Source organism: Dendrobates tinctorius, unplaced genomic scaffold, assembly GCF_039654945.1.
Source record: "Dendrobates tinctorius isolate UK_male_01 unplaced genomic scaffold, ASM3965494v1 ptg000059l, whole genome shotgun sequence".
Classification (NCBI taxonomy): domain Eukaryota; kingdom Metazoa; phylum Chordata; class Amphibia; order Anura; family Dendrobatidae; genus Dendrobates; species Dendrobates tinctorius.
Genome location: NW_027361727.1, coordinates 17,967,266 through 17,992,104, shown reverse-complemented (window position 1 = coordinate 17,992,104; position 24,839 = coordinate 17,967,266). Strand labels below are relative to the sequence as shown.

The 24,839-nt window shown below is 42.6% G+C and overlaps 1 protein-coding gene across 2 annotated transcripts in view; it reads left to right on the top strand.

Moving 5' to 3' along the window:
• PC (pyruvate carboxylase) overlaps positions 1-24,839 on the top strand; it is a 342,511-nt gene that overhangs the window by 140,848 nt on the left and 176,824 nt on the right. For both annotated transcript variants that reach the window (XM_073578487.1, XM_073578486.1), the window contains exon 9: positions 15,885-16,047. In XM_073578487.1, the coding sequence (XP_073434588.1) occupies positions 15,885-16,047 (163 nt within the window). The remainder of the gene's footprint in view (positions 1-15,884; positions 16,048-24,839) is intronic.

Below are 24,839 nucleotides of genomic sequence, written 5' to 3'. Positions count from 1 at the left end.
TTTTTTTTTTTCTACTCCATGCAACTGGGTGGAAGCACCTGATCATTGAATGCATGAACGGCAGGGAGCGAAACCCTGTCCACAGGAACTAATATTGTTGCAACCCTGGCAACTTGTTGACTGGGTTTTGTCCTGCTTTACAATGGTTAATGAAAGGAAGAACCGGATACCCCAGCCGGTATAGGAGATGGTTTGTGGGGGGGTTTCCATCCAGCAGCCGTGGAATAACCACCTGGCTGCTTGATCAGGGTCTTGCAAAGTGTATTCACTCATCGACTTTTCTACTCCAATTTTCCGGCACAAAGAGTTTGATAAACCGGCCCTGTAGAATAATTATTTTTGCACGGAAGTTTTTGCTTTATGTAGTCAGCGCTGTTTGATATTTAATATTATATGCAGGCAAGAGGCACTGAATAAACTTTTATTTTTATTTTTTTTTACCTGTTCTCATGTCACACCTGGGACTATGGGTTGTACTTTGGCAGTGGCTTTATCCACAGGGATGAGCCGTCTGTAGGAGTACAGTAACTGGTGCATCGTGTACCTTTCATCTAGTTTTTGCCGTGTTATTCGAGGCTGAGCGGATTCTCTTCAGTAAAGTTCTCCTTTTTTTTTTTTTTTTTTTAGAATTTTACAGTTGAGTCATCCTATAAAATGATTTCATTTTTGTGACCTCGTCTTTATGGTAACAATACTTTGATACTAGAGCCTCTGAGCTCCGAGATATCACCATTGTTGAAATGTATGTTGATTACCCCCCAGATGATGCTTCTCCTGGGTGAAACCTTACCACGACACACCAATGTACAAGCTCCTTGGCCTGAAAGATGGAAGGCTTCTGTTTGTATTTGGTTTTATACTTTTTTTTTTTTTTGTATTGTAATGTAGCCTTTTATTTTCCGTTGCTCTAATCTGTTTAGTTTTGTAATTTTTTTTTTTATCTTTAAACTATTCTTAAAGGGGTTGTCTGGGTTAAATAAAAACTAGAACAGGACATGAAAAATAATAAAATCTGATAAACTCACTTGCTGTCACCTCCAAGGAGTTAGGCGTCATCTCAAGTGGTGATGTCATCTGTTTTATTCAACTGACCGATGCAGCTGATCATACAGTGACATAAGTGTCAGTGTAGACGATCAAAGTGTACACAGAAAGCAGCCAATCAGTGGTGTGGGCGGGGTAATACTGAGCTCAGCATTCAGAGCTCTGCTAGATCTGCAGCAGAGAAAACAGAGATTGTATCACAACCGCTGCACCCAGTAGACTAAGTGATACATTTCTGGGATTGGTCTCAGCCCCTACATCTTGCTGCTGTCAAATTACATCGTAAAAACCTGCTGACAGATTCCCTTGTGATGTGCCACAAATGTTATCATATACCTGGTATAAATGTCGCTGTTCTGAAGTTCGAATTTATTTATTTATTTTTCTTCCTTCCTTTTGTTCGTGAGATACGGCCATTGATTCCCCTCTATAGTAATCTAGTCTTGTTAGTCAAGGGGGTGTGGTCTTTAAAAAAAAAAAAAAAGGCAGAGGAGTTGAGAACCACGCCCACTTGGATAACCAGACTAGATTTAATATACAAGGAACAATGAGGCCGTATCTCAGGAATGGAGACCACATTGCCGGATTAAGGGGAGCAGTGGTAGATAAAACGGTTACATATTAAAGGGTTTTTCTGGTAACTACTGTTCCCCGGCTGCACTTTGTTTTTCTTTAACAATCTGTGCTTTCCTCGCCGGTGCAGAGTCTCCGCCGCTGCCCTGTGTCTTACGGTCTGCTGTGCTGTTGTTTACTTGACAGCCAATCGCTGAGCTCAAAGGCTCTAAGCTAAGCGGTTCATGCCGTCGGGCAGAGACATTGAGCTCTGATTGGCCGCAGTGGTATCAGCATGACAACCGCGCTGCAGACCATCACTGAACTCAAAGGCTAATGCCGTCAATTGAGGAAAAGCTGCTGAGCTCGGTTATTGGCTGCAGTGTTGTCAAGGTGACATCGGCACTACAGACAATCACTGGGCTCAAAGGCTCTAAAGGGTTCATGCCGTCAACTAGAGCAGAGCTGCCGAGCTCTGATTGTCTGCAGTGTTGTCAAGGTGACATCAGCGCTGCCAACAATCACTAAGCTCAAAAGCTTTAGGCGGCTCATGCCGTCAATTGGGACGGAGTCACTGAGCTTGGTTATTGGCTGCAGGGCTGTCAGGGTGACATCAGCGCTGCAGACAATCGCTGAGCTCAGAGGTTGAAAGCAGCTTATGCTCTCAATTGCTGTTGGCGGAAAGTTCAGCAGCTGGGGCGACAGGGTGTTTCTGAAACCAGAAAACCCCTTTTAATAGCGACTGATCGGTTCACTTCATTATCGAGAGGTGACGTCACACGCACCGATACCTGCCGGTAGGCCGGAGAGTGACTGATGGTGCACTGCTTGGTGACGTGGCCGCCTCTGCTCTCGACCAGGGTGGGAAGCTTCAGCAGTACGGCCTGTTCCCACCATGCACTGATATAGGGACTAGCCCGTACAGCCTTGTGTATATAAGATATACCTTGTATGATGTGGATGTGTGCCCTCCTCGACTGCCGCTTTCTGATTTTTTCCTTGCTAATATTCGAGCTACCTGAAATCCCGGCCTTGATTGCAAACGAAGTACGAATCCCCATCATGTGAAACGGACCTCTATAAATCAATATTCCCGTCACTCGCAGATTTTCCCGCGCTCGAGCGTCGCTACTACGGAGCCGTAGACTAAAAAATATATTTAACCCATCGCTATGGCTCTACCCTGTTAATAAGAATTTTGCTGGCTCATAAATCATATTTCTGTTGCTAACAGCCTCATGACAATCTGCTTTGCGTCTCATATATATTAATGCCCTACAAATCAGATACTCGCAATCCGGGATCTGGATTTTTTTTTTTAATATTTCCCCCCCGCTTGCACTCATCTCTAATAATTTAACAAGGTCGGATTGACTTTCATGTGGTGCGATGGCGTGACCTTATTTTCTGTAATCTGATTTCTTTGAAGGATGAGTTCCTCTTTTGTTTTCTCCGTTCTATATTTGTACCGTAATAATAGGCCTAGCTACTGACGAAACGATTATTTTTCCTTCTAGCAATATGGAACGGGTGGGGAATGGCCGAAGACCGACGTTTCCTACTCCATAAAATCCCGCTGGAGTAAGGTACACCAAATTTATCGAAGAGCGCACACCTAATAATCCATTTGGAACCGCTGGGGGGGCTATAAAATAAAAAAAAAACTTTTAAAGACCCCCTATAGATTAGATCAATGTTGGCTGAACCTGCCATTATTGGAGGAATTGTCCATCTAATGTGTATAGAGCACTGATCATGCTGTGGGAAAGAAGAATCCTGTTTGCAGGATTTCCAACATCTGATGCCTATCGACAGGTTCGCCCTACCGTCAAATTTTTCCTCCAGGAGATCGGCCGTCAGGTAGGTCTGGCAACAGCTCTCTCGTAGAGAACACAGGAGTAGTGAGGAGCAAACATTCTCGCAACTGAAGTTTTCATCGCGGCGGACAGTCGAGCATGTCGTCCGAGCACCCGCGATACTCGGTGCGTTCCCGAGCACCCGATCCAGTTTCGCTCATCGCTACACTGGAGCGCTCAGCCGGCAGCCGTTTAATGTGTATGGCGAGTTTAAGCGTTGGGGTTGATTCCTGCTAAAATGGACTCCAAGTTTTGGAATCGGTAGGGCCCATGGGCTACCTCCGCACCCTAGGGTAGGTTTTCTTCACATCTGAGAAAAACGGTCCGGATCTGAGTTCCGAGAAAAAAAAAATGACGTTCACAGCCCCATATCACTCGTACGAGAAAATCGGTCGTGCGCAGGAGCCCTTACGCTGAGCCCTTCCAAGTTTTTTTAGAAAAGTAGCGACAACCGCATAAGGTCAGGAAAAAGTTGCGTGTTTTTGTTCACAATAGTTGTGCCCCAAAAATGTGCCTTTTTTTCATTCTTCTAGAAAACTGGTGCAAAAAAAAAATCAATACATCTTTCCCATTATTTGCAAAATAAGTACGACCATGTTGCTTGCTCTCTTGCTTTTGCTGTAGTCTCAATCTGTCCTTGCGTATAAGATGGTGGTCAACCAAATGTTTGCTTGGACGACCGCTTTCTCACCCAACTCCCCCATGTGTTAGAGCACTTGGCTGAGTTTTACTGTATTTTTTAATAGTGAGAGAAAGCCACTGCCAGACTCCCCTGACAGAGGCTTATCTCTACTAACAATAAAAGTGTTAAGATTCCATCTACCCCACCGTAATCTCCCCCCAAATCATCTTTTTGATGGGAGTCAGAAGGTCCCTAAACGCATTGGATGTGCTACCAACTTTTATTTAATACATATTGGGGGCATTACTTTACTTTAACAAGTCCACTGAACTACTCTTTGTCCTAGGAAAGTGAAGACCTAAAATGTTTTATCTGCCCGCTAACATTGTCAGCCATATTCTGCCTTTATAGGGTGGTTTCTCAGCCACCCAGAAGGCCCTTCCCTTTTCTTAGCTCTTTGGTGTATTTCATCCCTCTTTGTAGGTGACTTGCTTAAAAAAAAAAATCCTGGCTGTAAACTTTCAGTAAGACCTTTTCGGTCTGTTTCAGATGAGCGCGGCACTACGGCTTCAAACCAAAGGCACGGGCATGGGTCCAAGGACTGGAACCAACACCTTCATGCATCCCTGTGACCCTGTTAGTTTAGGTCATTGGTCCTACGATTAGGTCAAGGTCATTGGTCCTACATTTGGGCCAGGATATTAACTTGCCTGAAACAAGTCTTGGGAAATTTAGGTTGTGAGCCCCAATGGGGACAGTGATGACTGTAAAGGTGGACACGTTGTTTTTTTTTCGACCTGAGGATCATCACTGGCTGCATCATCAGCTGAAAAAAACTCCAATGTTAGCCGATGTAGCATATGATGTATTTTGGGTCATTGACTAAGGATAGTTCGTCGACCATTTTCATCTAACGTGCATTGGGGCCTTTCGTAAAGTTTTTTGGAGTTATATTTTTGTTGATGGACGATATTTATGGCTTGACCTTCTGGATTCATGTTCGTATTTTCCTAAGGAACGAGATTGTCTCCAGCTGAAACGTTTGACTGCGTTGTGAGCCGCGTGTTCCTGTTGTACGTATGCTCGAGTCTCGTGACCACGCTGCCTTGAATTTAGGAGGAGATTGTTGTTTTGGGGGTGACATCGCTCTGCCTGTAGTTGTAGGATTAGATCTTGGGCCCTTTTCGTGCAGTAGGTTGAACACAACATCTCAATTTGAAGTGAATGAAAACAGCAGCAGGCGATATTCCATCTGAGTGCAGTGCTATCCACATATCAGGCACTGAAGGACAGGGAATATTCTAAAATGGAAGCTGTCTTGGGGGCATCTTGGACCAAAATGTTGCCGTTTTGCATATATTTTACAGATTTACCCATGGGAATTTCTGTTTTTGTCCCCCCACACCCATCCCCCAAGTCATTCTACGTTTTGACTCTCTACAACAACTACGATCTTGATTCTTCTCATCTCTGACCTCTTATTATGCCTGTGTGGGATTTGCCAATTTGGTGAATATCGACGTACAGAATTCAGTGTTTTTGATTGACAGACACAGAGTGTGAATCAGGAATGCTCATTTGCCGCCCATCATTCTTTCCGGCCAACAGTCCTTGAGTGACTCATAAATTCTGTTGAGACCTGTGGTCCTCAGAAGGGTAGCCTTCACCCCTTTTTCTCTGAAGGGCTAAATAGGGGAGCAGAGGACCCTCTTTGTCCACAATAGTGAAATCCGCCCCCTAACTTTTTAGATTGTGTCTTGTACATTTGATTATTCCTCCAATCAAAATACCCCTTCAGATTTTGAGCGGCCATTGAGAGTGGTCAACCGCTTGAGCACCTCCGGGTATTAATACTAGATGCCATTTCTTGAACGGTAGACCTTTTATGAGTTTGCGATCCCGATAAATGTTCATGCACAGAATCACTTTACTACTCTTGGCTTATGTTAGATTTTTAAGTCGGTTTTTATGTTGCATCTTGTCCACCATACTCCTACCTTCTTCGTTAGTTATCCAGGAATATATTGTTTGTTTTTTTTTGTTTTTTTTTTTACTATGCACCAAAAAGCTAAAAGGCAGGTAGATAATAACACCGGAAACTACCTGCCTGTTTTATCCAGCTCAGAGATGTCGCAGACCGCTCCTGCCGGCGATTTAGCTGCTCAACATCAACAGAGCAGCTTTTCTTCCAGGCTGCTCTGTCAACAAAATGTGACTGTCGACGTCATACCAATTTACAGCCAGCTCTCTGCAGTTAGGCAGCGGGGAGCCAGTTGTCGATCAGCTTGACGTCTGCTGTCGATCAGCTTGACGTCTGCTGTCGATCAGCTTGACGTCGGCTGTCGATCAGCTTGACGTCGGCTGTCGATCAGCTTGACGTCTGCTGTCGATCAGCTTGACGTCGGCTGTCGATCAGCTTGACGTCGGCTGTCGATCAGCTTGACGTCGGCTGTCGATCAGCTTGACGTCGGCTGTCGATCAGCTTGACGTCGGCTGTCGATCAGCTTGACGTCGGCTGTTATGACCAGTCAACAGACCAGAGTGGGAGAGAAGCGTGACAACAGCAGAAGCCTCAGAATTGCCAGTAGGAATGGTCTCTGACCGATGAGATCTGTGCAGGGCAGGACAGGCAGTTCATTGCCTCTGTTAGCAACTAGCTGCTTGTTAATTCTTAGGCCAACCGTAAAGTAAAATATGGTCCCGGATAACCCCTTTAAGGCTGTAGTGACAAAATTGTAGTTCTTGGATTTAGTGCTATGTCTACACAGGTCGGAAATTCCTGCATGATCAACTCGGATTTACCGCAGATCTCACCCTCTGTAATGGGCGATATCCTCCATGAAAATCCATCCTATAAGCTGTCACAGTACTGGATTTTTCCTAGGGTACATTCCCACGGGACTGATCCATAGTGGTAAACTTTTCACAGTATCGTACAGATTTCATTGCAGAAAACTTGTGGATTTTTGTTCCAATTTGACTTATCCAATTACAAAAGGTGAAATACAGAGAGAACATCCACGACACTGACAATGCTGCTGATTTATAATCTGTGGCATAGTGCCATTTCCGCTGCAGAATTCTTATCCTCGTCGCGTGGATAAAATTTTTATAAAATGTTGTAAAATTTCTTCCACGTTGCTGGTACTTTAATACCTGGTGGATGGTAGAAAACACTCTGCGTCAGTCACGTGTGGACATACCCTTAGCTTTTTGTGACACTGTAACTCAAGAGGTTTATTTTATGCACCTCATAGGGCGCTTAAAGGAACTAGGTTACTTTGCCGTGGGGTTGAACCATTATTCCACATCCGTGGGCCTAAAAGGTAGAGGAGTCGTTTTTCCGATCGTTGACATTTTTGGGTGGCGATGATTCCGTAGTTGATTCAAGCATAACTAAATATTAAGCTGTGTTACTTAATTAAAAGTCACTTACAAAGTCAATTTATTCCCCCCCCCCTCCCCCTGAAGAATCCCATTCCCCACGTCTCGGGTGCTGACATTTCATCGCTCATCATCCGTTCCAATAATTCTCATATTTTATTTTCCAAGCAAATAAACCCAGCATGAACCAGAGCGGTGTGAAAAATGTAATTTGCACAACTAGGCTCGGACTGGCTGACGGGAGGACGGTGGAATCCTCTGGTAGGCCGCCCCTGTGAATTAGTGCTAATAAGAAGGGCTATTACACTTGATTCACAGTTTGCAGAAAAATATATAATCTAATCATTCAGTAAACAATTAATATTATATAGAAGAAAATGTAAATTGGTTTTCTAGGGTCAGGTTATTTTTTGCATGTAACTGAACAGTGGGCCCCAAGGATTGGTTACTGGTGGGCCTTTGCCACCCCAATCCGACGCTGTGTACAACCCCCAAAATCTGATGAAAGGAATTTATCTTTATATCAGAGTCAAGGTGATTCTATAAGGAAACTAATTCCTCAATTTGAGGACAGAAAACCAGAATCCGGACATCCACGAGATATGGAAAGACCGTTGACGTCCATTCCGGAACGGATCCGCAGTGAAATTTTCAGCCTCGTAATTTGCACCAAATCAAGAGAATTTTGCTGCAGATTTTCCAAATTTCGCTCTGAAAATCCACATGCTAAATTAACCAGCTCCTCGGATTTTGAAGTAAACAGCATGTTAATTTATTATTCCACAGATATGATACATTAATGCACCGTACATTTTTTTTTTTTTTTTCCGGAAAGATGAAAAATCTGCTACACATTCTCCCCATGTGCTTATACCCTAAGAAGAATGTCAACCAGCCTCTGGAGTGTCAGATCTCCCAAGATTCATCCAAACGATCACTTTGAGGGTGTCCAAAAAAAAAAAGTCATATGTAGCTGTGAATCCATCACTGGAGTGAGATGAAACACTTACTGGAAAGCAGCAGCATTCACATGTATGTGTCTCTTCCTCTTTTGCCCTGCTCCTTCGTTTCTCAGATTAAAAGGCGCAGACGCCTTTTCTTTTATTTTCAGGAGGGGCTCACTGATGGATTCTCAGGTAACTCATTCTGCAGAAAGCAATAGACCATGCATTGCAGAGGCTGCAGAAGAGAAGCAGTGCCAAATTGTTAACAAAACCCAATTGCTAAAATGGTTTTTAGACTGAAATAGACGTATTTAGCAGAAAAACCAAAAACCTGCAGTAGTCAGGACTGTGCCCTGTGCCATCATGACTTTGCAGTTTTTTGGATTTATGCATTTGCATTTCCCTGCCATACGTCTAGATAGAGGATGAATGCAGGGGAGATGTGATATTCTGGTTTATATAATATGGATATTCTCATAGAACGCTTTTTCTCGTTAATCAAACAGAACTTTTTTTTGGTTAGTAGAGCCCTCGGGATAATTGTAATTTTTCCGCTAATTATTTGAATATTCTCAGATTTTTTTTAAATTTTATTTATTTTTTAATATTTACATTAAACGATGAGATTGAAAACCTTTTGCGAATTTTCTGCTCTATAGAAGAATCGGTGTCACACTGGTGTGACTCTGCTTTCTCGCCATAGAGCGCGCGCTCATCACTTATGCGTGTAGCGTTAGAAGGCCTACTCCAAGCACTTCAGCCCTATAAGCAGACGACGTGTTGACACTATAATTGCGGCCTCCTTCCCCCAGACCCCATCTTATCGGCCTCTCTTCTTCCGCCCCGTTGAGTTTTTGTCATGATTACAAAGCTATCAGCCTTCATCCGATGTCTCCCTCAGGGGCTCTGCCTGATGCGGCAGAGCTAATGGCTGTTGGCACCAGGGTGGCCATTTTTGACTACTGTGCACACTTTACTGCTCCTTATTTTAATGGCAGCGTATCGTTGCTTTCTTTTAACCCTTTTTTGACTCTCAGGAAGCTATATGTATGCAAGTAATGTGCTCCACGCCATTAGCGCCGTTGTATTCTTGATGGTAATGTGCAGCCTGCACCCTAATCTATGTGGAATTAATGAAGAGTGAAGGCATGTCCCCATAGTGGAGACATGGGTGTCAGTGGGTGGTCTCGTCCGCCGGCTCGGCTGTCTTGAGAAAGACCGCATTGAGCAAGGCTCATCCCATTGAGTACCCGCTCTCCTTTCCCCCTGGGCATAATGCTACTCAGACAACAGAGTGAGGACAATGCTTTATTGACCCACCACCACCAATAACCTAAAAATCCCATGATGGTGCAAAATTAGTCTCACCCTTCCGCTGCCTCGCCAGTATTAGAGCACCTACGATTTCGGGGCTTCTAGGGCTGACTATCCCCACCAGTAGCACCCTGCTTTTGGCAGATACCCACAAAGAGAAGGTAACAACAAGCTTAGGAAGCGGAGAGTCCTTTGAGACACGTGGCCAGGTGATCGGAGTGTCCCAACCTGGCTTTTCCAAGTGTCTCCATCGGGCCAGATGACCAGAGGGTCCAAACCTGTCTTTTTTGAACATCTTCATGAGGCCAGGTGACTAGAGGGTCCCAAGTTGGTTTTCCTAAACATAGTCATGGGGCCTGGTGGCCGGAAGGTCCCAACCAGGCTTCACCAGTCGTCTCTTTGGGTTTATTGATGGTCAGTGGAACAGAACTGTATTCTTCCAGCAAGGACCGTGGCCCCTTAAGCTGGCATCCTGTAGAATCTCAAATCTGTGTTCCCCTTTAAGGAGCCATTGTGCCTCGGCTGTGGTTCTGTATCATCTCATTGCAGAAGGATAGAGAGAGATCCCTTTTTCTACCCACATTTGTGGTTCAGGACATCATCCACAGGTCAGGGAGAAGGTGGGTTGTAATTAACTCTCATTATTTGAGTATTTAATCAATCTGCCTAGTTTGTCCTTCACTGTTTTGCTGGCCAACAAGCTACATGGACTTATACAATGGGTACTCAACATATTAGCAAACCTCAATTGTTCAAGGACCCTGCGTCCCTTTCCTCCAAAGGTGGCAACAGAATCACCTGTAGTAGCTGATATAGGATCCCTTTTTCTACCCACATCTGTGGTTCAGGCCATTATCCACAGGTCAGGGAGAAGGTGGGTTAAAATTAAATCTCATTGCTTGAGTATTTAATCAATCTGCATAGTTTGTCCTTCACTGTTTTGCTGGCCAACAAGCTACATGGACTTATACAATGGGTACTCAACATATTAGCAAACCTCAATTGTTCAAGGACCCTGCGTCCCTTTCCTCCAAAGGTGGCAACAGAATCACCTGTAGTAGCTGATATAGGATCCCTTTTTCTACCCACATCTGTGGTTCAGGCCATTATCCACAGGTCAGGGAGAAGGTGGGTTAAAATTAAATCTCATTGCTTGAGTATTTAATCAATCTGCATAGTTTGTCCTTCACTGTTTTGCTGGTCAACAAGCTACATGGACTTATACAATGGGTACTCAACAGGTATTCTACAAAAAGCAAACCTCCATTGTTCAAGGATCCTGTGTCCCTGTTTTCCAAAGGTGGCAACAGAATCACCTGTAGTATCTGATATAGGAGATAACCAGCAGCCATTTACCAATTCACAAACATCAATTCAAGAGTCCACGTTCAGACAATATAAACAATAGTCTGTTCCTTGACCTGCTGGAAATACGTCTGGGATAAATAATACTAAATGCTGTGTCGTCACAACCATGATATACCATCATCTATTATTTTTGGGGGGGTCCAACCTCCAGGACCTCTACCAATTCTAAGGCTATGTCATCAGGATTTCACTCCAAAACTATATGTGCATATACCTTTTGCAAAAATATGTCCAGCCATACCGTTAATGGACCATCCTTTCCTCTGTTACTGAGAAATTGGCGTTAGAATCGACACGCAAATGAGGCTGAAGTGTTTTGGGTGCTTGGAAGCCCTTCCCATGCCTATGTCACTCCAGCTCTCAACGCTATCCATCACTGCCTTCTACTTTGCTTGAGGTCAAACAGGTGAGTGCAGAATAGAGCTGCAGTTACAGAGGTTTGGTAAGTGCTTCCACTCCCCCAAAGCACTTTAACATCATTTTATTATGGATTCAAATGCCAGTTTCTCGGTGACGAATGAAGGTATAACAGGATATCTTTTCAAGAACTCCATGTACACATAATTCTAGTATTGTGAACTAACTGGGTGCAATTCTCAAGAAGACACCCAGCTTTCAAGGGGTTGTTCGGGAATTAAACATTGATGGTCTATAGGGATTGGTTAGGCCATCAATCTCTGATCATTGGGGGGTGCGACACAAATCATCCCTGCCAATCGCCCAGTGTTGCACATCCGCCAACTATTCAATCAGTAGGATTTGGATGTGCTATACCCGTCCACGGCCCCTTTTAAGTTAAAGGACCGGCGCTGTTCTGCTCCGTAACTTTAGCTGAGCAGTTCTGGTCACCGACATCGGGAACAGCTTATCGGTGGGGGTGCCGGGTGGCGCACCCCGACCGATCAGAGATTGTTGACCAATCCTAAGCATAGGCCACCAATGTTAAAGTTCTGGATAACACCTTTAATAGCTGGCCTGTGCCCACTTTGCTAACTTGTATATAAATCTAATCAAGTTATCAGGAATGGAGAGGAGCAGGATCAAAGGAAGACCACTTCAGATTCAGGAGAACAACTGCTTTTACACTAGGTAAAAAAAAAAACAAAACAAAAAAAAACAAAACAATAAATACATGTTTATGGCAAGAGATGGGGTCACTATTTTAACCAAATATTTCATGTTCAACTGAACACGCGTAACAGTGGCTGCAGAGCGGAATAAAACGTGTTTGTTTTTTTTTTGTTGTTTTTTTTTTTTTTTTTTTTTTTACTTTTTGCCCATTGCTGAGGTATTAATAATCAAAGTACTAAATTAGTTAACACCCACTTGGCACTTACACAAAAGTTATCAGATCATTTTCACTGGGGTGTGTACTTCTCCTTGTATGATTTGCCCATCATAATCATTTGCCTTGTATCATAAGCAGGCAGCAAAACACTAGAAAAAGAACACACCTTCACAACAGCTTAGGTTTCTCAATTTGTGACATACAGTGCCTACAAGTAGTATTCAACCCCCTGCAGATTTAGCAGGTTTGATAAGATGCAAATAAGTTAGAGCCTTCAAACTTCACACAAGAGCAGGATTTATTTAACAGATGCATAAATCTTACAAACCAAAAAGTTATGTTGCTCAGTTAAATTTTAATAAATTTTAAACATAAAAGTGTGGGTCAATTATTATTCAACCCCTAGGTTTAATATTTTGTGGAATAACCCTTGTTTGCAATTACAGCTAATAATCGTCTTTTATAAGACCTGATCAGGCCGGCACAGGTCTCTGGAGTTATCTTGGCCCACTCCTCCATGCAGATCTTCTCCAAGTTATCTAGGTTCTTTGGGTGTCTCATGTGGACTTTAATCTTGAGCTCCTTCCACAAGTTTTCAATTGGGTTAAGGTCAGGAGACTGACTAGGCCACTCCAACACCTTGATTTTTTGCCTCTTGAACCAGGCCTTGGTTTTCTTGGCTGTGTGCTTTGGGTCGTTGTCTTGTTGGAAGATGAAATGACGGCCCATCTTAAGATCCTTGATGGAGGAGCGGAGGTTCTTGGCCAAAATCTCCAGGTAGGCCGTGCTATCCATCTTCCCATGGATGCGGACCAGATGGCAAGGCCCCTTGGCTGAGAAACAGCCCCACAGCATGATGCTGCCACCACCATGCTTGACTGTAGGGATGGTATTCTTGGGGTCGTATGCAGTGCCATCCAGTCTCCAAACGTCACGTGTGTGGTTGGCACCAAAGATCTCGATCTTGGTCTCATCAGACCAGAGAACCTTGAACCAGTCTGTCTCAGAGTCCTCCAAGTGATCATGAGCAAACTGTAGACGAGCCTTGACATGACGCTTTGAAAGTAAAGGTACCTTACGGGCTCGTCTGGAACAGAGACCATTGCGGTGGAGTACGTTACTTATGGTATTGACTGAAACCAATGTCCCCACTGCCATGAGATCTTCCCGGAGCTCCTTCCTTGTTGTCCTTGGGTTAGCCTTGACTTTTCGGACAAGCCTGGCCTCGGCACGGGAGGAAACTTTCAAAGGCTGTCCAGGCCGTGGAAGGCTAACAGTAGTTCCATAAGCCTTCCACTTCCGGATGATGCTCCCAACAGTGGAGACAGGTAGGCCCAACTCCTTGGAAAGGGTTTTGTACCCCTTGCCAGCCTTGTGACCCTCCACGATCTTGTCTCTGATGGCCTTGGAATGCTCCTTTGTCTTTCCCATGTTGACCATGTATGAGTGCTGTTAACAAGTTTGGGGAGGGTCTTAAATAGTCAGAAAAGGCTGGAAAAAGAGATAATTAATCCAAACATGTGAAGCTCATTGTTCTTTGTGCCTGAAATACTTCTTAATACTTTAGGGGAACCAAACAGAATTCTGGTGGTTTGAGGGGTTGAATAATAAATGACCCTCTGAATAAACTTTTCACAATTTAAAAAAAAATTAAACAAAGAAATAACATTCTTTTTTGCTGCAGTGCATTTCACACTTCCAGGCTGATCTACAGTCCAAATGTCACAATGCCAAGTTAATTCCGAATGTGTAAACCTGCTAAATCTGCAGGGGGTTGAATACTACTTGTAGGCACTGTATAATGATACAGCTCTGATCTCCGCGGTCCAACCTCATGCACGAGTCTGTGTGAGAGGAAGGGCAGTATAGCGGAGTTCAGCTGTGTCACATTAAAAATCCTTCTATCAGCTCTACTGTCATAGCACTGTCACCTCTGCTGTACTGCTCCTTCCCTACACGACCTGTCCGGAGCTGTATCAGTAAAAGCACTTATGTCTGTTGTTCTTAAATCAACTTTTTAACACAGCAGGCATAAGTGTGACTCTTCATTGGAAAGGCAGTGTCAGGAAGATGGGTATTACTGCAGAGCAGACAGATCTATGAGAGGAGGAAGAGCTGATAGAAGGGTTTGTAATGTGACATAGCTAAACGCAGCTGTGCCGCCCCTTTCCCCACAAGGACCTTAACAGATAGATGTGAGCCTCTGTTTTCTAAACTTGTCAGCACTTTCTAATCATGAAGGAGGTTAGACCAGGAGACCATATTTGTATTACTTCTCGCACACTGAGAAACCTAAGCTATGGTGGGGGGGTGTTCATTTTTTTCTGTGTTGCTTCCTTCTTATGATTGGGCAACTCATACAGGAAGACGTACACCCCCCACATTGAAAAGTATCTGATAACGCCCACTTGGACTTAACCAAAGTGAATTCATTAGGTGCAAAAACTAGTGAAAGGTTCTCTTCATCTTAAGCAACATGACAAGACTATACAAAAATAATACAGCTTCTATGCCAAAAAAAGCTCCATCTTTGTACTGGAGAGGGAGGCGTTGAAGAGATGTTATGCTTTGCGAAATTTAGGACTCCTTTCCTTACAAGAACACGAAGTCCTGTGTGCTACAGTATGCCACCTGTCTTATATGTCTTATATGCAAAGATCTCCCAGGCATATTCCTGAATATTTTAGAAACCGAAAGAGTCGTCTTCTACGATGTGACTCTGTTACATCACAATAAAATGGATTTAACCACTTTTGCCTTTTTTGTTCGTCTGAAGTAGAACAGGTAGAAGCCCAGAGTACGGCGGGTGCTCATATTGCGGTTTATTTTATATAGCACTCAGCAGGCTAAATTGACAAATAAGAATACTTCAGGCTGAGTGGTTCTGTCTGTAGGCTTGTACGAAAGCTTCTTGTAGAATTGGCAATCTTGGGTAATCTGCGGAAAGTTTCTCAGCAGTGACATTGGGTTTCTATGGGTCGTCACTCACAACTGGTGAAATACCCATGCCTCCCTGATGGCGGACACCAGTGATGCTTTCTCTGGAGCTGTATCGGCTATGATCTTGGGAATTTTGTCAGTCGTTTTCCTTGTGTCAGACAATAACTGTTTCTACTACATGATCACACATGACTCAACGTGCCCTCTGATGAAGCAGGGCGAAACGTGCGTTGCCGTGAAAGGTCACATTGCTCTGTACTGTATTAATACGATCTGTATACAAAAGTTAAAGACAATAGGAATAGTGGCTTTTTTTTTTTTTTTTTAGAGATTCTTTTGTCTTCACTTCTTTATGCCCGGAGTTATGTTTCTCATTTTTTCTTGGGCATGGAGCTGTATTATGAGCGCACATAGTACATGATGCCCTTTGAGCAATTATTCACCAAGCTGTATGATTGCCCAGTTAGATGAGATATTACTGGTTTTAATGTTTTTCATGTTCATCTGCCTTTCGACATAATGCAACTAATGAATCCTTGAAGTATAATAATTACTTTTGTATTTTCTTGTAGTGTTGACTTGGTCCATGCTCAGATCCATGTTGCAGAAGGGAAAAGTTTGCCCGAACTTGGCTTGAAGCAGGAAAATATCCGTATTAATGGCTGCGCCATACAGTGTCGAGTTACGACTGAAGATCCTGCCCGAGGATTCCAGCCCGACACTGGCAGAATCGAGGTAAAGAAATTTATCTTGTGTTATAAATTTTTTTTTTTTTACCAAGTCTCACACAATGCCATCTGTGATAGTGATTTTCTTTGACGTAAGATCGGTGACTAAAGTTGGCCATACTCGTCATGTAACTGTTGGCCAAATGCATCCAACAGCTGCAAATATGGCTTGGGGTTAGCATGCTAAATTAATATAAGTTACATACTTATAGCAAGTGACAGGTGCTCTTTAAAGTGAAAAACATACAGTACTTTAAAAGCCAACAAGGACCAAGTCATATGGGAGACTAATCGGAAAGGTTGTCCCTGGCGCCTTCTTCTTCCCCACTCACCTTGAGCGACAGGTCTATCCATGCTGTAGACTGGTCAGAATGCCCATGTTGACAGCATTCCCTTTGGGCTTGAAGCATGGACCATACAGCAATGAAAGATGACACAGTCCGATGGATTATGTTTTCCTTTTTTTTCCAAACATGTGGTTGGGTATGTTTGCTGCATGACCATGCCGAGAGATGGCACCAGGACGCCAGGCGGAAGCAGTGTGATGTTCTGGGGTAACCTTGTACCCTGGAATTCCTGTGGATGCCACTTTGATGTTGACTCTTAGTGTTTACTATGTTTGTTATTTTTGTCCCTTTGGTCGATCATCTATTCTTTGTAATTTTGACTGACCTACTTGCTTGAAAACTGGGGCTAAATGCCGACATTTTGAAGTAGCTCAGAGGTGGAAGCCTAGTTTTGCCAGAAGTTGAGTCCCGTCCGAAAAGGCAGCATCGGCAATCTGTAAAAGGGTGAAGGAGTTGTGTAGACAGATTAAGAGAAGATGCTCGCGATACCCCAAGCACTGAATAGTATATCGATTTAAATTGGGGTTTTCTGGGAAACCCGATTTTGACCGTTGATATGCCATTTGTCTCAGGGCAAGTTGCCCTAATTTCTCTAACGAATGTTGCCCTGATGGACATCCTTTTAAGTAATCATTTCACATTATTAAATTTTTAACCAAAACGGAATGCTGATTTTATGAAAAAAATAATTACTTTACAAAATCACAAAAGCATTCTTGGATAGATGAAATGGGGAATTTTTATATATATTTTTTTCGGTTGGTATCTTTCCCATTTCTTTTTCTTCAAAGTTTCAGAAAGTACAGAACAGTTTACAGTTTTTTTTATTTTTGCACAAATTTTTAAGTATATGGCCATCTTTATGGGGCGTTCAGCCTGATATTGGGCGAATAACGATCTGTCTCGTTGTAAATTGTTAATCTGAATTACGTGAACACAAGGTTCCGCCAGGGAAGCCTCGTTGTTCCGACCGTATGAGACTAGAACTGGTCGGCGCCTCATTCGATCTGAATCACTAATCACTCTGCATCAGTTGATAACAAGTCTGTACCGTCGACTCGTCTGTCCCTTGAGTAACCCACAAGCCCTTTCCAGATGTCGGCATTTCTGCCAACATGTTCTTATCCCACTTAGCAACATTTTTTTTTTTCCTTTTTAATTTGCATCGGAACCAAGTTGACGCCGATTGAAGGCATCTCCGTATGAACATCTGACGTGGCCATTGTGTGATCGTTGTTAGCCGTGTCGCTTTTACAATTAAGTGGGATTTTTTTTTTTATCCGAAGTTATTTGGATTTCTGCATGAATGATCTCCCGATCCTCGGGGTCACATTCTGTATTGTTACCAAAACCTTCTCTCGCTCTACAAAAGGATTTATTCATTCAACATGGTCAATGAAAAACACGACCAACTCGAGGGCAAGAACCTCTTGAACAATTCTTCTTAGCCGTGTTAGTCGATTCAGTTCAGGGATTTGATTTTTGTCTCTTCTTTTCATATTTTATGAGAACATAAAAAAAAAATAGGCAAGTTTTCATATGAAATGATGGAAAAAGAAAACAACTCTTCTGGGAAAAAGATTTGGAAATGCGAAAAGTTCTACACTGTTGCTCTCTACAGCATGGGAGATACGGTGAAAAGTCAAGTATTTGTTCAAGGAAAGAGAAATTATCTATTGCACCTAAAACAACAAAACAAACTAAAAAAAAAAAATCAGTGTTCTTAAGACAATATCTGATGGACACCTAGGGAAAAAGAACCATTTTTGGATCCATTTCTGGATCGTACAAACAGCAATGAATTGTTCAGTATTAAAAAAATGCCTTCTGTTTGCTTTCCTTCTATTTTTCAAGACAATCAGTCTTATAAATGAATGCAGTCCGATCTGCAGGCACATTGTCGTAGAGAAAATGGATCTGCAGTCCGATCTGCAGGCACATTGTCGTAGAGAAAACGGAGCTGAGCATATTGATATATTGTCTTGTAAGAAAAGATTCAGTGTAACCTGGGTTTTTAATCATTTAAACCTTTGCTTTTTCAGGGATTTTCAGTCCAGTGGGCGGTCCTATCAGTGAGTGACAGCTACAAAACTGTCAATCACTGATAGGACTGCCCACTGGACTGAAAGCCCCAGAACAAGCAGGGGTTTAAATAATTAAAAACACAAGTTATGTTCAACCTTTTCTCCAAAAACTATACATTAATCTTCTCAGTCCCCCCTTTTTTTTCCTGAAGCATTTTTTTGCAGCCTTTTGATCGTACAGTGCTTAGTATGGATGAGAGTCCACCAGGAACTGCTTCTAAGTTTTGACATGCACTTAGACTTTTAATAACTGACAGTCCGTTGTTCTAATTTACATGTCTCACACTGGTAGTGCCCCTTTAATTTTTAATATACAGTATGCCCTGGAGGCAGAATCTCTGGGAGATCTATGTCCGGCCCATAGATCTTAACAGCTCATTTGCATACTAAGAAAAAATGCAGATTTCTCTGGAATAAGACATGGGATCGCAGATATGAAGGTATCATTTTATTCATCTTGATCTACATGCCCATATAGAGGGCTTAGGAGGGTTGATCCCACTGACTGATGACCTTTAACCCCTTTCTGACATCGGGTCTATATTTATGCCAATGTTGGACTCCCTCTCTTTGATGTGGGCTCCGGGGGTGAGCCCACATCTTTCCCCGGACATGTCAGCTGTTTTGGACAGCTGACAAGTGCCCGCAATATCCGCGGGTGGAATCGTGATCCACTCGCGGCTATTACCCCGTTAAATGCCTCTGTCAAACTCTGACAGTGGCATTTAACAAGCGCTTCCGGCAATCGTGCATGGTAATACGGACACCGGTGACCTGTGTCACGTGATCACAGGTCACCGGTGTGTTGGCATGACAACTGGAGAGGTCTCCTATCAGTGCCAGATTGCTGTGAGCGCTCATAACAAGTGAGCAATTCTGCTACATCGAGGCGATCTGACCATCGCTTCTATGTAGCAGAGCCAATCGGGTTGTGGCAGCTTCTAGTCTCCTATAGAGATTATTGAAGCTTGCCAAAAGTTAAAAAAAGTGTTTAAAAATATTAAAAATATAAAAGTTCAAATCGCCCCCCCCTTTCACCCTATTTAAAATAAAACAATAAAAATAAAACCAAACATACACCTATTCGGTATTGCCGCATTCAGAATCGCCCGATCAATAAAAAAAAAAAAAAAAAAAAAGGAATTGTGAAGATTACTTGGCACGCTAAAGTGGTTGAAGTGAAGAAAATTTAATGTAATCCAAAATACATACAGTAGTCACAAACGTTTCGATCATCAAGACCTTCATTAGTCTACTTATTAGTACACTGATGAAAGTCTTGATGACCGAAACGTTTGTGACTACTGTATGTACTTTGGATTACATTAAATTTTCTTCACTTCAACCACTTTAGCGTGCCAAGTAATCTTCACAATTTCTAAGGGTTTGGGAACCTACTTGTGCACCTTCCCTACCGGCTGTGCTAACGGTCTTTCTGCCGCTAAAAAAAATAGGAATAAAATGATCGCTAAGAGGCGTAGCGGGAAAAAAAAGTAATAACGGCAGAATTGCGTTGTTTTTGGTCGCTGCGACATTACATTAAAATGCAATAACGGGCGATCAAAAGATCATATCTGCACCAAAATGGTATCATTAAAAATGTCAGCTCGGCATACAAAAAATAAGCCCTCAACCAACCCGAGATCACAAAACATGGAGACGCTACGGGTATCGGAAAATGGCGCAATTTTCTTTTTTAGCAAAATGTAAAATTTGGAATTTTTTTTCACCACTTAGATAAAAAAGAACCTAGACATGTTTGGTGTCTATGAATTTGTAATGACCTGGGGAATCATAATGGCAGGTCAGTTTTAGCATTTAGTGAACCTAGTAAAAAAGCCAAACAAAAAAACAAGTGTGGGATTGCACATTTTTTGCAATTTCACCGCACTTGGAATTTTTTTTTTTTCCCGGTCTCTAGTACACCACATGCTACAACAAATGGTGTCTTTCAAAAGTACAACTCGTCCCGCAAAAAAAAAAAATAAGCCCTCACATGGCCATATTGACGGAAAAGTAAAAAAGTTATGGCTCTGGGAAAATTAAACACCTGCCTACCGAAGCTCCCCTAGGAGCCAGAATGTAGCTTCTACTTTAATATTTTTTATCCTGATATCGTTGATTCCAGTGATTTATATTTCTTAGTATTGAAGCCGATGATCTTCATCGTTGGCTTGCGCAGAGCGCCGAACCCAACCGGTTACCAATCCCGTTGTTTGCGCCATCCCCGCTGCACAGACGGAGAATCGCTCACGATACCTTTTTATGCGACGATGAAAAGGGAAATGTTCACCAAGAAAAATTTTCTCGACGTAACAGACAGTGATGGGTTTTATAGAATAGAACGTAATGAAAATCGGCCAAGAAGATGTTTGTTTCATTTTTCTAAACGGTGTGTAGGCACAATTAGGAAGCGATGGCAGCATCTGTTTATCTGCTGCGGATTACAGGCTCCTTCTCTTCTGCACATTTTTTAATGCCAAGAAAGGATTTCACAATTTCCTCACTAAGCTTTCCCTCTAATGGAATCCTTGTCATCTAGAAAAGAAAAAATCCTCCAGGGGGCTTTGTTGTCTCCGTCATGTTCTTACTTTCCCTAGAATTTGAAGATTCCGATCTTGTCAATGTAACGGTTTGTGTCTTGTGCCTTTTTTTCCCTGTATATAATATGCAGTATTATACATTTTTTTTTTTATATATTTTTTTTGTTGTCATTTTGTGCTTTCAAACTCCTTTTCTAAAGGGTTTTTGAAGAGAGATGGACGAACCCAAATAGAAATGTTCGGCGTTCGTACCGGACAGTCACTGTTCGTGCCTGAGCGTCGAATATGGACTTTCTGATGAAGTTTGGGGTAAGTCTGTAGTGGCATGGAGGAGAGTGAGATCTTCAATGGGGTTCGGGTTTTGGTGGGAGTTTTGGGTGGGTACTTGCATACAAACAGAACTTTCTAAATAGTTCGGGTCAGGTACCAGAACCCAAACTTCCACCAGTTTGCCCATCCCTACTTATGAAGCCTCATATCACATGATATACATGGTGTCAATATTCTCCGGTGCCGAAGGGGAGAACGGGCGGTCACTTGACCACAAGCAATGTGATTTGCATACGTGCAGTCACATGCCGTCTAGACGTGCTCAACCTCATTCAGTTCACTAGTATTGAGTGAGGCTGCTCACGTCTAGTCGGAATGTGGCCTGGAAATTTGCAAGTTGCATGCTGCGGGCACTGGAGAATCCGGACAGTGAGTGGTGCACGCTCTGAGGATTCAGAAGCGCTTTCATCCAAATGTGGACAAACCCTTTTAACGTCTATGAGCAGTAATTTAAGGTCATAAAAGAAGTGGCCAAATGATTGCCTGAAATGAGGTGCTCCGAATCCATGTACCAGCTAGTCAAAGTTAGCATCCGTCTGAGCCACCTTACATAGGACCCGATATCAGAAGTGATCTAAAGACAGCAATCAAGTTTCCTATAGCTTGTATTTACCACTGGAAAGGACGGCCTCTACGTGAACCATTGTAAGAAAACCTCTCGTTTGTGCAGAGGTTCAGTATGTGTCCAAAGATTTCTATTGAGGCCATATTATGGAACCCAGAGGCGTAGCTAGGGGTTCAGCTCGGGGGGGGGGCGAAGAATCTGAATGGGCCCCTAACCAGTGACCCTGATTACAACTCAGGTGGCTTAACCAGTGACAGTAGCTCCGGGTGGGGCCCCTCAGAACAAGGAGCCCGGGGTGACCGCACCCTCTGCCCCCCCCCCCCCCCCCCCCCGGTAGCTACGCTACTGATGGAACCTATTTTTTGCTTTTCTTTATTTTGAGGACCCATTCTAAAAAAGGAATACAGCATAGGAGCCATATAACCTTTAATATAAAAGGGATGAAAAACCTTTAAACACCAATAAACCAAACATATGATATTAACATATGCAAAGTGCTCCTGACTAACTGTCCTTTGACAGCTCTTTGGTGTTCACCATAGTGGAGTTTGGAGTCAGACTGTTTGAGGGTGTGCACAGGTGTCTTTTTATACTGATAACAAGTTTAAACAGGTGCCATTACTACAGGTAATGAGTGGAGGAAAGAGGAGACTCTTAAAGAAGAAGTTACAGGTCTGTGAGAGCCAGAAATCTTGATTGCTTGTTTCTGACCAAATACTTATTTTCCACCATAATATGCAAATAAAATGAAAAAAAACCAGACAATGTGATTTTCTGGATTTTTTTTTCTCAGTTTGTCTCCCATAGTTGAGGTCTACCTATGATGTAAATTACAGACGCCTCTCGTCTTTTTAAGTGGTGGAACTTGCACTATTGCTGACTGACTAAATACTTTTTTGCCCCACTGTATCATTTTGTGTATATTGCTATTTCACTGATTTGCAGTGTGTTAATCTTGATGCCTTGTATGTCTGCAACCTGACTTTTATCTATGACTCTTGATGACCCCCTGTAGTGTCATAATCCCCCAGGCACCTCTTGTCAAGTCTGGGCGGCCTGAAAACCGCCAAACCGGTTTGACTCTCCCTGGACATAATGAGGGGGCTGGGGAGGACAGGGGCTGGGCAAGTCAGTGGCTGTGTACAGAGCATGGTGTGAAGACAGGACTTCGGAGAGAAAGAAGAGTATATGGAACATGTTATCACTGTCAGCTGGATTTTGGACTCTCATCTCCCTGGACATGTTATACTGTTACTGAACTGCATTCAGATTCCGGACTATCTATCTTTTGTGGGGTGGACTGAATATGGACCTTTCATATTTTTGCCTAAATAAATGTCTTGGAATTGTTCACTCTCCTCTTGCTCTGTTGATTGTGTGATACCAGAGAAGGACCCCGTGACACATGGCCTATAAGTCTCCTTACACCGGCATGTTGCTCCCCAGAAGGAGAAACATTACTCCACTCACAGGTTTTTCGTACAGTTAAAACAAATCTCTTGCTTTTCACTGAGGAGGGGCAAACATCCTGAAACACAAACCTACATATGAAAATTCTGGTTTGGCCTTTATGCGAAGTCATGTGGCAAGGCTTGTTAAAGGGTCGATAATGACTCTTAGAATTGCTACTTCCAGTAGGTGGCGCTAGAGTTCATATCCTATTTTTCTCTGCAGGGACAATTTTTATACTTTTACCGTATGAAATATTTAGCAATATATCACGCTATGATTTGTTGAGCAGCGTATTCAGACTTTGCGGATTCTGTGCACTTAGGGTGTATTAGTATGTGTGACGTGTGGACTGGACCGTACTTTCTAGTGCACAATATTCCGATATTTCTCTTCTCCACAACATCCCGCTCGCTCCGAGTCTGCAGCGTTGTTGGTGGAACCTCTTCTGCTAAGAATAAAGTCTGCCATTGTATTAAGTCTCCAATTAACGGCCTGCGACAAAGTGCCTGCTAACAAGATGGGGAAGAGTGGAGGCTCCAGTAAATAGGTCCTTAAGGAATAATTAATGATGGGATCTGGGTAGCACTTTATCGACCCAGGCAGCTCTCCTTCTGACCTTCAAGTAGGATCTTCTTTTGGCACCTCGCTCCGAAGGTTTGGAGAAGGTTTCTCATAACCGTCACGTCAGCTTTCAAGCTCTTAAAATAAATGAGACATTATAAAACCATAAATTCACCCATGATGGCTTGTTGGCATTCATCCCAGGTAATATAGGGGGACAAAAATCTGTGAATTTGGGAGGTCTCGTAAGTAGTATGCAGAATTATAGTGCTGAGTTACCCATCATCACAGCTTCAGAGTTCTTAACTCCTAAGGGGGGGCACAGCCTATTTTTGTCTTCCGAACGTAATTTATTTTTTTTCTTACTTTTTTTTGTTTGGCTCGCTGTTGACATGCCCATGTGACGGCATTTTTTTTTTTATTATTCCCTACTTCTACATTTCTTTTTCTTACTTTTTTTGTTTGGCTTTATGTTAAAATTCCCAGGTGATGTTTTTTTTATTTTTTTATTCCCCTTTTTTAATTTTATTTTTACTTCCTTTTTTTTGTTTGGCTTTCTGTTGACATGCCCATGTGACAGGTTGTTTTTTCTTTTTTTTTTTTTTCCCCTTTTACTTTTTTTATTTTTTTTTTATTTTAGTTTGGCTTTCCATTGATATAACAATGTGATGGCTTTTTTTTAATTCTTTTTTATTCCCCCATTCACATTTTTTTTCTTAAATTTTTTGTTTGGTTTTCTGTTGACATGCCCATGTGACTTTTTTGTTTTGTTTCCTTTTCCCCTTTTCCTTTTTTTTTTTTCTTTTTTTTTAAATTCTTTTTGTTTGGCTTACCATTGACATGCCAATGTGACGGCTTTTTTTTTTTTTTTTTTTTTTTTTGCTGTACAAATCCCGATCCAACAGTAAAGATGAAAG